The 13,345-nt window shown below is 39.3% G+C and overlaps 2 protein-coding genes across 2 annotated transcripts; both read right to left on the bottom strand.

Annotated features, from left to right (window-relative positions):
• Window positions 1-4,324: 4,324 nt before the first annotated feature.
• On the bottom strand, window positions 4,325-5,537 carry LOC131306248 (triphosphate tunnel metalloenzyme 3-like). The gene has a single exon (XM_058332451.1). The coding sequence runs from the start codon at window positions 5,287-5,289 to the stop codon at window positions 4,666-4,668; it is 624 nt and encodes a 207-aa protein (XP_058188434.1). The 5' UTR covers window positions 5,290-5,537; the 3' UTR covers window positions 4,325-4,665.
• Window positions 5,538-6,106: 569 nt separating this feature from the next.
• Window positions 6,107-8,863, bottom strand: LOC131328699 (uncharacterized). The gene is made up of 3 exons (XM_058361610.1): window positions 8,286-8,863; window positions 6,302-6,662; window positions 6,107-6,128 (listed from the first exon to the last, which is right to left on the bottom strand). The coding sequence occupies exons 1-3, from the start codon at window positions 8,311-8,313 to the stop codon at window positions 6,107-6,109; spliced, it is 411 nt and encodes a 136-aa protein (XP_058217593.1). The 5' UTR covers window positions 8,314-8,863.
• Window positions 8,864-13,345: the final 4,482 nt, after the last annotated feature.

The following is a 13,345-nucleotide window of genomic DNA, read 5'->3' as shown; positions in this document are numbered from 1 at the left end:
TATATACACGAAAAAGGGGTGCTCGGATCAAGCACCCTCACACCCCGGATGTCATTGATTCCCGCTAAGAGTCCCTCTGTTTTTTTTTCTAGAACTTTTGGACGGATCGGATCGGCAGTCCGGTGGCCAGAGATGGCCCGGCACGGCCGTCAGTACGATTTCTCTCCCCGGCCGGTCGGTGTATATAGCAGCACTCTTGAAAAAATTTGCAGTAAATCAAACAGAAAGTCAAAAAAGACAAAGAAAGAGACACTTCCATAACTTGCACAAGTACATAAGCTGGAATATTATGCACGGATGAATGCAACTGTGTTCGTTGATGTGTTTTCGGTAGTGAAAAATTTGTAAATTTTTATTTGTAGTTGAAAAGCTGTTAGGTATTTTTAGTTGTGAATAAGTTGTTAAGAAATGTTAAGTTATTTTCGATAGTGAATAAGTTGTTGATAGGTTTGTGAGTAGAGTTACTGTAGCAAAAAAAGTTTTTAATTTTTTTGTTATCGGAAACTTTTTTGTTAATGAAAATGAGATGATAAAATGCGTTAAATTTTTAGCATTTTTTACACCCCCTAATCTCCAGACACCATGCCGTTGGCATAGTGATTGTGTAGCAACAATAGAGAGGATTTGGCTCCTCTCCGGTAATGGGAGAGAAGCTTCCTGTTCGGTTACTCCTTTTTCAGACTCATACTGGGCCTACATTAATGATCAATCGGAATCGTTCAGTATGTAGATCTTATCGAGTACTTCAACCATGCAGAAATTATTGATGGCATACCGTCAATACTTAATCAAAAAGCACTTTTCTTGAAAAAAGTGATTTCTATTCATTGTGTAAATACATTTTTCTCAATATTAATGCGATCTGATTAGTCAATAGTCATCAAACAGGATCAACACAATTTTTACATGGTTCAAATACTCGACGAAATCTACATAATGAACAATTCCAATCATCATTTTAGACTTCGTATTTGCCCGAAAAAGGAGTAACCGGAAGGAAAGCCCCTCTGGACAGGAGCCAGATCTTTTCTAGTTGGTTGGTTGGTTGGGATGGAACTATGGTAAAAAAAAATTATTAGCGAAAGCATAATTTGCTACCTCATTTACTAAGATGGATGAATTTTTATGTTTTAGAACAAAATGAACTTTTTAAAATGTTTTAATTTTGCGTTTAATCAAATTTGATATTATTCCTGTCAGGATGCCCCAGTCATTGCAAGAAGTGTCGCATCTGCTCTGTTGTCCGAACAAGGCCTATATGTGTGACTTGATGTCCAGAGTCACCTTTAGCGCCTCCAACATCACCGCCATCGCCACCTCCACCGCCACCCACCACCCATAATTGAATAGTGATTTTCTCCGATTGTTGGGCAGGGTCTCTAAAGAAGGCTTGCCCAGTATTGACATTTAACGTTTTAATTTAGTAATTCTTTTATTTGACGTTTTGTTCTACTCTATATTTCACTGAATTCTACTGCTATTTAGGGCTGTAAATGAACTGAGCCATTCGCGAACTGTTCGAGGCTCGGTTCGGTAAGAGCTCGTTCGAGTTCGATTCGTCTGCTAAACGAATTGAACCTAAACCTCAATTCTAGGCTCGTTCCGTAAATGAGCCGAACTTGAGCCTAATGGTATTCGGCTCGGTTAGGTTCGCGAACCTATACTTAAATTTAATTAATAATTCAATAGGGATCTATTTGTAAATGTAAAAAATTTTAAGGTTGTATATATAATTCAATATTTATTTTTCTCCTAAATTCTATACGATCAATGAGAGAGTTTGGGCTCGCTTGAGTTTAATGAGTTGAGCCGAATCAAACCTGAGTCTTGACGAGCTCCATTCGAGCTTAGATTCGGCTCGGCTCGATTCATTTGAGTTTAACGAGCCAAACTCGAGCCAAGATGTTCAAGTTCGAATCGAACCCGAGCCGAATCCGAGCTAAACTCGAGCCAGACTAGTATCTTAACAAACCCAATCAAGCCGAACCCGAGCCTTAAAAAATTTTAACGAGCCAAACTCGAGCCAAATTGTTCAGGCTCGAATCGAACTCGAGCCGAACTCATACCTTAACGATCCCGAGCCGAACTTAACAGGGTTCGGCTCGATTCGGTTCGTTTACAGCCCTACTGCTATTCCTGCAGTATATTAGTATTAGTCATCAAGCACTACCCCGTCTAGCGAACCTGTTGATGAGTAATCACGAGAAGAGGTTTCCGTTCCAGTACACCTTATTAAAAAATGAGTAGTTATTTTACATTTTTAAACTCAAAAATAATGTAAATAAAAAATAAATTTTTAATTTTTTTTGCACCGTATTAAAGATCTCAATTCAAACAAAATCCATATTGCATATTTTTAGATTTTAATAAGTCCATCATTTTTTAGCTTAAAATTGCCTTCTTAAAAAATAAGTACTTATTTCACGTTTCGGAACGGAGCCTGGTCAAATAGATGGGCTCGTTGGTTTTGAGTTTTGCAGCAATTTTTAAAATTTGCAGTACTACTACCAAATTAGAGTAACTGAAGGCTGAAACAACTTGAACTGTGTTCTACTAGAACTTTTCCTTCGAATTTGATAAAGATTCTTATCCATTTCCAAAAGTGTTTTCAGATACGAACTCATCGATAACGTTTATTTTTATCCACCTACAAAATCAAATTTACCTTTCCCTTCTTTTCTATACCTTTTTTTTTGATTCGACGTTTTTTAAGTACTTTGTTCATCTCAACAAGGCTCACTTTGTCAAACAGACATTTACGCAAATTAGCAAGGCTAGTCATGTTTTTGTGTAATGCTTTGTGCCTGTCAATGGACCGGATTCCATTCGAATCCGATAAGACTCGAATCTGATCCGAATCCGATAAGACTCGAATCCAATAGTGGTAATTCGAATCCGAAAAATTTGATCGGATCCCAACTTTTTTACTTCAAAAAGTTCAGCAAAAAAAATTATTTTTCTTTTTCAAAAAAATACAAAAAATTTTCAAAAAAAAATTATTTTCCAAAAAAAATTTAAAATAAAAATACAACTTCTTAAACATTTTTTTTTCAAAATAAAAAATTTATAGTTTTTAAAAAAAAATATAATACTGATAATGGATTTAATCCGATCCGATCCGAATTCAATCCAATCCGTATTTGGATTACCGGATTCGGATTATTAGATTATCGTATTGACATTATTGGATTCGGATTGGATCCGGTCCATTTATAGGCCTAGCTTTGTGGCCTAAACTCAGCTGTTCACAAATTTGTGGTCTTGAAATAAATGGATTCTGTGTTTAATTAGCTGGTTTTACTTTTCCTTCTCAACTTCAAATTGGTTCATGTCCAGATTGGATTGTGATGATACATTCCGGGATGACATTGGATCAGATAACAGGAGGATGGGAGTTTCTCAACATTTTTCTTCTGATTTTAGTTCTACATTCACTTTCAGAAAGGTTAAATATCGAAGTTTTCGCAATTGGCTATTTGATTACCCCACAGATTTCCACTAACTTAACTGATTGACTGAATGCTGAAAACAAGGTCGCTGGCAAAACTGAGGATGATGATGAAGCAAACGACGACAATGCGGAGAATGACGACAACAGTGATTTGTCAGGAAACTGGTGATGATGATGAAGGGATTTTTGAAGATGATGCTAATGCACACAGTGATGAAATGATGACAACGACGACAATGCTAAAGCAGATGAGGCAGAAGATGATGAGGAAGATGGGGGAAAACAAGCTCAACCTCCTCTGAAGCCTGAAAAGTTTGAGAAACCTAATCGTTCCGAATTTTTACCCCTTTTGTCTTGCTTCTCATGTTGCTCATGGGAAGGCGGCCAGGGCGCGTTTCCTTTTGGCACTCATGGCATCTTTGCGTCTTCCACTTCTCAGAAGAACAAAAGGTTCGGCCAAACTCAATAGCAAGGCATGTTCAATGCAAGATCAAACGGGGTTCTTGGGACACAACTTCGTGGAAAGTTCATTTCTCTCATGTACACTAGGAAAGTTCCCAAGTTCATAGTGGCAGATGACACTGCCAAGTCAGAATTCTTCAAGTTCAGATTATTTTTTTTATCAGCTTTGATATTAGGCAACTTCTAATTATCTGTACAACTCTGAAACTATTGATACGAACTAAGCACGTATTTTTGATTGAGCGAAAACTTGAAAATGTCTTTCGAGATCATTTCATTTTTTAAATAAAAATGCGTTAAACTGAGGATTAAGAGTGAGAGGAGTGGAAGATTCCCTTGAAACTTATGTGACCGCGGATGTGACTGTAAACAAGACAAACGACGGTAACAAACAAATATGAGAAAAGCAGATCGCAAAGCAATAATCTGTTTTATTCCAATAAAATGAGCAGTGTCTTCGTAACAACAGCAACAAATCATCTCAACCCATGAACCACCAAATCCCAAATCAATACTCCAGATTATTGCCTTGAATCACATCACATTATTCAGAGTAAGTTATAGAATTGCCCTAAATGTATCCATCATGCTGCCAATTTGAAACAAAAATTCACTAACTGAGCATTGAACACTTACTGGGGCAGCTTCCCAGACCCAAAATCAACAAACTTTTTGTTTTGTTTTGTTGATAATCGGATGTTCAGGCCAGCATATACGCATGCAACTTGACTGTACCATTAAACACCGAGCGTTTAAACACTTACTGGGGCAGCACCCCCAGACCGAAAAACAGCGAACTTGGGAACCTTCGAGCACGAATACCCGATCCCATTCGCATTCAAAAACTCCTCAATCATCCCCATAGCTCGATCGGGCTCTTCACTCTCGCACTCAATCTCATAACTCGTCCCGAACCCATAATCTGTCTCGTCCACCACCAACTTCAAGCCTTTCCAGTCAAACACATTCCTCACATTCCTAAACCCGCCCAGGCAATCCAACCCATTTTCCCCAACCCCAAATTCCTCTTTTACCCTCTTCATAATCCTGGACGAAGAGAAGGATAGGAGGCGCCAGGGCTCGGCGACGGCGGCACGGGCGACGGTGGGGTCGATGGGCTCCTCGTCTTCTTCGATGCGGGCGATGCCAGCGGAGAGGTGGGGTTTGGATTTGAGAGAGAGGATGCAATGGGGGGAGGAGTGGCCGGTGTAGAAGCGGAGGCGGAGGGCGGAGCGGGTGGAGGAGAGGTGGGAGGTGGGGGTGTCGAAGAAGATGTTTTCTTGGAGGAGGGTTTTGGTGTGGAAGGGGGAGAGGAGTTGGGTGAGTTTCTGGTGGGAGGTGGAGTCTGGGAGGCGGAGCTTAACTTCGACTTCCATGGGGTTGGTGGAGTGGTGGTTGTGGGTAGTGGAGGAGACGCCGGAGCAGTGGTGGCGGTGATATGTTGATATGTTTTGCTAATCGTCGTATCATATATGCGCCAGTGTTGGTCTTTACTCGGATGAGTGGTGGTGGTGATTTTGAAGAGATCAAACACAATGAGGTATTCTTCCCTTTTTCCAGATACTAACTCACAAGGTCCGGCCACTTTATGTGCACACAATTACAAGCACATTGATTAATATTCAGGATCAATCTCACCGTCTACTAAGAGTCAAATTAAATTGCGATAAAGTTCGTAAAGACTGACCCTACCAAGAGTTGATAGAAGTTTCAAACATGAGTCTTGGCCTCTTCGGTACCACTAGGTCTCTTGATTGTACAACTTTTAATTCAAATTAGTTCCATAAAGTAAAAGGGATAACTGAGTGTCCAAATAGTTCATATCAAGTATTACTATTACTATTGAAACCACAAAAAAAGAGATTACTTTATAAAGATATAAAGAACAGCGAGTAATTAAGTCCTTAAAATTCTGCATTCGTTGTGATATTGACTCTGTCCTAACTTGTTATAATTGGGTTTACCCTCCTAACATGTGCTAAGCGTGTCTCCAACTTATTTCTTGTCGAGCTAAAAGAAATATGGTAAAGAAACCCAACACATACTTGGCCTTGTCCGATACATGTGTTTAGGGTGTATACGATATGGATACTTGAGGCAGGTAAACGTGTCATGCTTCTTGCCTAACCATTAATCGTGAGTGTAGAGAGATTTGACCGCAGATTCATATTCTTTGCCCAGCTTATCATTGAATCAGACAGACATTTCACGAAAACTGTAGAAAACAAAAGAAACAGTCAATGTGTTCATTGAGAAAACCAAATCCGAAGAAAACACAATCAGACTTAAATTTCCTAGTTAAATCCATAGCATAAGAGTAATAATGAGGAAAAGAGATACATGCTCAGGATCTAGTAAAAAAGCTGTCATGTATGTGAGAATTCATACCTATCATACATATGATCAGCAGATTCCTCAAATCCACCCATAAGTAGCTTTTCGATTTCGATTACAAGAGATGGATTGGTTTCCTGATGTAAGACCTGAGACAGACCAGTAGTTACTGGATTTCTTGATACCCGATAACGGCTTATAACCCGAAACTGGTGAGATATTTCATTGATCAGCTTCTTCCTTTCTTCCAAGCTCTCTACGAAAGCATGATTCATGACCTCAGCTTCTTCCTCAAGAGATCTCAATCTACCACTTAGCCACCGTACTTGATCGCTAGCATGCATCAACTCCTTACCCTTGCAAAGTTTAGCTTCTGAATGATTGGCGGAAGATGTTTCAGCCACGAGATTGGAACCTGTTTACACCCATTTTTGGCCAGAAAATCAAAAGGCCGATTGATCAGTTCAAAGGCAGCCCTTGCTGAAAACTCTAGGCTTGGGAAGGATTTGAAAGTCATTTGCCGTTGGTATCCGGGCCGAAATGTCACTCCAACAAAAATCAGGCTTGGCCCGAGTCTTAGAAAAGATGAGGCCTTACAGTAGGTCCAAATCAGTTAAAGGCCCAAGGCTTGAATCAGTCAACTTGTCTCGTCCAAACCCAACCCAAAAGCATGTCACTACAATAAAGCAAGGCCTTCGAGATCAAACCCAAATCAGTAAAGGCCTTGGTTCTCTCACCAGGCTTAAGCTCAGAAGGCTTACAATGGGCAAAAGCCCATTATTCATCTATGAGTTTAGGTCCAAGTATGAAAAAGGCCTTGGTTCTCTCACCAGGCTTAAGCTCAGAAGGCTTACAATGGGCAAAAGCCCATTATTCACCCATGAGTTCAGATCCAAGTACGAAAAAGGCCCACCGTTTTAGCAGCTCCATTTAAAGCCCCGAATAAAGTCAGAGAAGGCCTTAAAACTGCTCCCAAGCAACTCAAAGGCCTGGAAGCTGCTCCCAAGCAGCTCAAAGGCCTGGAAGCTGCTCTCAAACGGCTCGATGGCCTAGAAAATTCTTGCTGAGACAAGTCTGGGGAAGCTGCTCTCAAACAGCTCAAAATCTGGACTAGTGGGACCCCGCTTTGTAAAATGATGCCAGGGCACGCAACAGGTGGCACGCATGCAGCCCATGAATACTAGTACATAACTCTTACAGACCTAGGCAAGCTGCTCACAAGCAGCTCACCCAGATCTGCCCGAGCTCAATCCTTCTTCCAAAAAAGACCAAGTTCAGAAGATTTGAAGGCCCACAAGAGATGCAAGGTCCAATAAAATGAAAGGAATGTTGGTCTTCAGCAGTGATGGGCCCGGAGGGAATCCACTCAAGCAATAGGTTGAGTGTTAAAGCAGCTCAAAGGCTTGGATACTACAGGAACGGGATCCCTTTTTGCAGAAAGAATAGAGGTTTCTCAGGCCTTTGCCATTCTCTTGGAGTGAAAGGCACGTTTTGTTCAGAGAATAGCCCCTCATTGGACCATTTTGAAGCTGCTCAAGCCTAGACCTCTACTAGAAGGCCACACGGCAGCCATGCATTGGAGTATTTGGAAGCAGCTCAAGGCCTGGGCCTCCTATATTTCCCAGTTTTGGAGGCCTTGGCAGAGGTCCACGACCTCAAAAGCTCACAACTTATGCACCTATATTCCCATTTTCTTTCAAGCATTACATCTATTCACTTCAAAGTAGTTAAAGTTTTATCACATTTCTTGTACCCCCAGCTTCATTGAACCGATTAATGGAGTTCGTTTGATCCTTTTTACTGCATTGTCTTTCTTTCTATTGTTCTAGCAACGAGTGGGAAATACTCAAAGTCCTTAGCCCGACAAGGCAACCAACGAACTATCACGAGGCCTTACCCTTTAGGCCGAGCATGATCACTTGATAGAAGTCAGACTTTGAGGCCCGAAGGCCTTGAAAGCAATTCGGACAGACTTGTCTGGCACGCCCTCGCATTCCAAGCCAATTTGGTTTTAACACTTTTTGTGGAGAAACAGAACCGGAACCTAATGGAAGGATTGATGTCATTTAATTATCAAAACTAGCCATCTCAATCTGTCCTTTCTAGTTTCTACATAGCAATCTTCAAGTTTCAATGTTTCATAGGTATTTTGGTTTCCAAGAAAGGTTAATGATGTTTGCTTGCATGACAGGATTGCAGAAACCAGGGGCATGATGAAATCTTGTTCAAAACACAAAGAGCAGTGCTATATACGAACATAGAGGTTTGGATACAGATGTGTCCAAAACTGTTCGATACAAGCGAGCCCCACACGCAATGGACGGCTGGGAATACAAATTTGTCTGAATTTGTGTCCAAAGCATTTGTCACACACACACAATAGAAAAAAGCTCTCTCTCTCTCTCTCTCTCTCTCTCTCTCTCTCTCTCTCAGAGATGGTTGGTGTGAAGGTTCGTAGAACTTGGAAAGATAGATGTCCTCATTCATGATTTGTCTTTTAGAAAGCCATTGGAAGGAAACTGCGGCTCTAATAATAGGCATTTGTTATGGAGATACAGAAACTGGTGTAATAAAGGCTGATGCATTGCCTTGCCTCTGAAGTTTGGAGGCCAAATTTGGCTCCATTTAAGCAGACTTCTGGCCTTATTTGTGAATGCTAACAGCCTTTTGTTTACATGCAATTAATTTTTTTTTGTCCCGGAACATGCAGTTAATTTTTTAAATTTATTACACTTTCTTAATCAATAAAGTGGCGTGGACTGTGGATTACACTAATTTTTTGTTTTCAGATTCAATTTTCTTGTAATTTTTTGTTTTCTTTGTAATGGCTAGGCTGTTGCTTTTCTTGTTGTATCCAGTTGGATTTGTATGTTTTCTTTCTCGAGGTTTTCCTTGAGGTTCTGGGCTTGGCCCCCTTTATAAATTTCTGCATTTCTCCAAAAAAAGTGGCGTGGACTGTGGATTACACTAATTTTTCACAAATTAGTGTAAACAACATCAAACTTTGTAATAGGGAACATTTTGAATTTGAAGGCCCCTTGGATAGTGGGAAAAGGGAGGAAAAATAAAAGGTTGTGTTTTCTCACCAAAAGTGATGAAACTTGGTGAGAAACAAAATGGACCATGACATGAGTTCATATTTTTCCTGCATTTCTCACCCTTTCTACCCATTTTTTTCCATCTATTTTATGTTGAGAAATTGGTCACACACAATGCGTGAAGAACAATCAAGTCAAGAGAACAAATTAACAAAAGAGACATGAAAATTTTTACTCAAGTGATTTTCTAGTTGTAAATGGAAACCTCCACCTCTCCATAGCTCATATCAATTTCAAATATGTACAAAATGAAGAAAGAGAGCACATAATATATTCATAGGGTTTACATCACCAACAACCATAATACTCCTATTTAGGTTCCGGTATCTCTATCCCCTAAACCATCTCAACCTGACTGGGCAGGTCGAACGCCGACATAGTCAAAGAAGTGGCAGACTTTACAAACCCAACATTAGCTATCCAAACAAGTGAAACGATTTTCATTTCTTTTGTTTTCTCACCATTTCTCACCATCGAAATCTCTCTTTCTCCCTATACTTTCGTCTTTCATCATTCCCATAACTATCCAAACAATTGCCGATAGGCCACCAAGAATACGACAAGACCAAAATGGGACCTTTATTTGGAACTATTTTTTCCTTGGAGGCAACTCTTATACACATACAAAGAAGAAGAAAACACTCTTATGGTCACACACATCTTCAAAGACTGCTAACAAAATATCTCCCATCCAAACCATATACATTGCCAAGAAAAAAAAAACCAACTGGGTGCATCCAGAAGCAAAAGCCCATAAAGCAATCATCTGATGCCACATTGCTGGTGCAAAAGTCGTCGTAGCTGATGAAAGTGGACAAACAGATATGCTTCAAGTCACATTACTATGTCGTTGTCTTTAAGACGATATTTGCCCCCCCAATTCGAGAGAATTTGGTGTGCACCGGCTTACAGCGAAGCCCCCTCCAAGATAAAATGAAGCTCAGTCTCCAACTGTTATCTAACTGCGTTGTGCACAAACGAAGAGAGACCAAATACCTTTGGATTTTGCGAGCCCCTCAAGTATAATCATAGGAGATAATTCTAGAGAGAAACAATAATCAGAATGATTCTGATTATCTTTTTCTCTTTCAATTGGTAGAACCATTTACCTTTTATAGGCATAGATCGTGACCATTGGCCAAAAATTACACCTCTTTGATTAAATGCAATAGTCATGTCTATTCATTCCACCTCAATTGTCACACCTTTTGGTTTGATAATGTCTATTTATTTAACCTGAACAAACACACCTTTTGTGCTTAAATCCAATGTTCACATCTATTCATTTAACTTGAATAATCATGCCTCTTGGATTAAAACCGTTTACCAATATTCACATTTAATACTTTGAAAATGTTCCAACAATCATCAATGTAATTGGGTAAACCATCGTTGTCCTTATCTTGTCACCTTTGCTTCCCCCATGGAGTTTAGAGTTCTGGCCACTACCAAAAAAAAATATTCCAAAGTATGCCCCCATCATTGTCCTTGGTGACCACTACCAAAAAAAAATAGAGTGATGCTACAGACCAGGACATCAGCCCATGCTCTAACCCATGCTCACTGTGATTGGTTCAAGTTATTATCCTGTGTGGTGTAGCTTGGGTACACGTGGTGCATCTATATGTACTAATTACTCTTTTTCCTACTACTTCTTATAATTACAGTTCAATCCTAATTCTGAAATGGTTTTGCTCTGTGGTACTGGCTTTGTGCTTCAGCTAATTGTTGCTCTAAATCTCTGAGCTTATCCTGTTCTTTCCCTATGAATCTAGTAAGAGTGGTACTAGATCTAGGTCTGCTTGTATATAAAGCTGTATTTAGAAGTCTATTTATTAAAAGATTTTGAGTAAATATTTCTTCTTCTAATCTATGAATGTAAATCAAGATATGTTCTTCTTTGTTCATGCATGCAAAGATATGAGCTTGTAATCAATTATTTGTAAATCCTATTCGGTACTTACCACCACATGATCCATACAAATTGTTTAAAATAAACTAAATATTGTAAATGGAATGATATATCCGATTACCCATTAATTAATCTTTCTTTTCATTATCACTTTATTTTATGTGTCAAAATCTTTTCAAAGGAATTCCTTATTTTCCTTCTTAACCTACCTCCGAATACTATGTTCCCTCAACGCCACTCTCTGGCAAAATGGGTTTAAGACTCAAGAAGGCTTTATGGTTTAAAGGCCTGAAGTCATTACTTCTTAAAAATTTTGAATTTGAAATACTGGTGATAATCAAAACTGGATTAAAATCTTTGGGTAACACAGACATATAATTCATACAATATTCATCTTATTTATGATCATGGGGGTGTTCCCTTCCGGGAGTCCCTAAAGAACAATAAAGAACTGAAGAGAAACTTACAATATTACTACTGCAAACTGCTAATTACAAAGATCAAAGGCTCAATTGCTGAAGATTGACTCGACCAATTACAAATGCAACAAATGCTTACAGATAGCAAGTGTTCAAATGCTAGGAGAGTCGTGATTACAACTGAAAGGCTCAATCCTATTTATAGACTGACTCAAAATTAAAATGACTGGCAACCTATTCGGAAAAGAGATCCGGTTTTTCAAAAGAAAAGTAGATGCCGCGTGATCACTGGCCCGCATCGTCATATCTTTCAACTTTCTTTTTGAAAAAGTAGGCTCTTCATTATTGATGCTTGAAGATTTGTTCAGGAGTGGTTGTGGTCATCATTGCTGGTGAAGACTGGCTGGCAGAGAATGGTTGGAATAGTGGCTGGCAGAGAGTGGTTGGAATAGTAGAGAGTGGTTGGAACAGTAATATTCTGCTTTCGGCAGATATTTCCAAACTACTTTTACTGCTATCCCATGTGATGACAGAAATGCTGTCGAGCTACCTTTATCTTCATCCTTCCATGGCATTATTGAGGTTCTGGATTGCTTCGTCATCAAAATCATAATCTTCATCTCCTTCGTGATCAGATGGATTTGATAAATCTTCTCTTGTTAGCATTGCTCTTTGCTGGTCTTTCTGTTCCAGATAATATCTAACTAGATTATCATATCCTGTTTCAAAATGGAATTTTAACTCTGGAATGTGATCATTGGACCTAATTTTTTGAAATAGGTCTTCACATACTAAAGGTGCTTTCCCATAATCATATAGACTATCATAATGAAAACCTTCAGCTATGGTGAAGGCAATGGCATGCCTGATTTGCTTTCTTATGGAATTTGCTTCCCAAATCCATGGATCATCATTATCACAGTGGTAAATTCTTCTGAGGATTGTATTTGCAGGATTGGTGTTGATGTGGATATTATGGTAGGCAGGGATGAGTTGTCCTGTAGATGTCCACTCTGGAGGTTTTGATTCCACCACTGCTTCGACTGCTGTACCTTGATCTGCCATGGAATTGAGAACACATGCTGCAATTTTTCTACCAAATCTGTTAGTGTCTTATGGGTCATGGATTATAATTTGTTAAATATATCCAAAATCCAAAAGAGTTGCTTCTGTAATTTCCACCTTTTTATCTTTGAAATTAAGATAAAAGGGTTTGAAGTGCTTCATGTCTATGTTGGTCATAGGGATGCTGTAGACAAGTTGGCACGTACAAGCCATCCTCTCCAAAGGTGTCTGAATACAAGTTGGTTTAACCTTTGGACATGGAACAACATCTTTTTCTTGTAAATAAAGGGTTTTTCAGGAAATAGCGAGTCCTGGAATACAACCTTCATTCTGGTTGATCTTGATCAGTTATGAGAATAAAAACTCCTGAAAATGAACTCTATCTTGTCTGGCTAAGTGCTAAATATGATGAATAACATCTGGGGGAAAATTTGAAAGAAAAGTGGTTGCTTTTGGCTGCAAAAGCTCTATTGGATCATATTCCTTATTCCACTCACTCTTTTCTTCATCTTCCAGTGGAGAAGACTGCTTTCTCACTTTTACCAGTGAGGTAAAAGGGCTTCTAATTTTTTTGAGCTCCTTCTCTGATTCTAACAACTTCTTT

Source organism: Rhododendron vialii, chromosome 1a (genome assembly GCF_030253575.1).
Source record: "Rhododendron vialii isolate Sample 1 chromosome 1a, ASM3025357v1".
Classification (NCBI taxonomy): domain Eukaryota; kingdom Viridiplantae; phylum Streptophyta; class Magnoliopsida; order Ericales; family Ericaceae; genus Rhododendron; species Rhododendron vialii.
The sequence above is the reverse complement of the archived record's forward strand: the minus strand, read 5'-3'. Positions and strand labels throughout refer to the sequence as shown.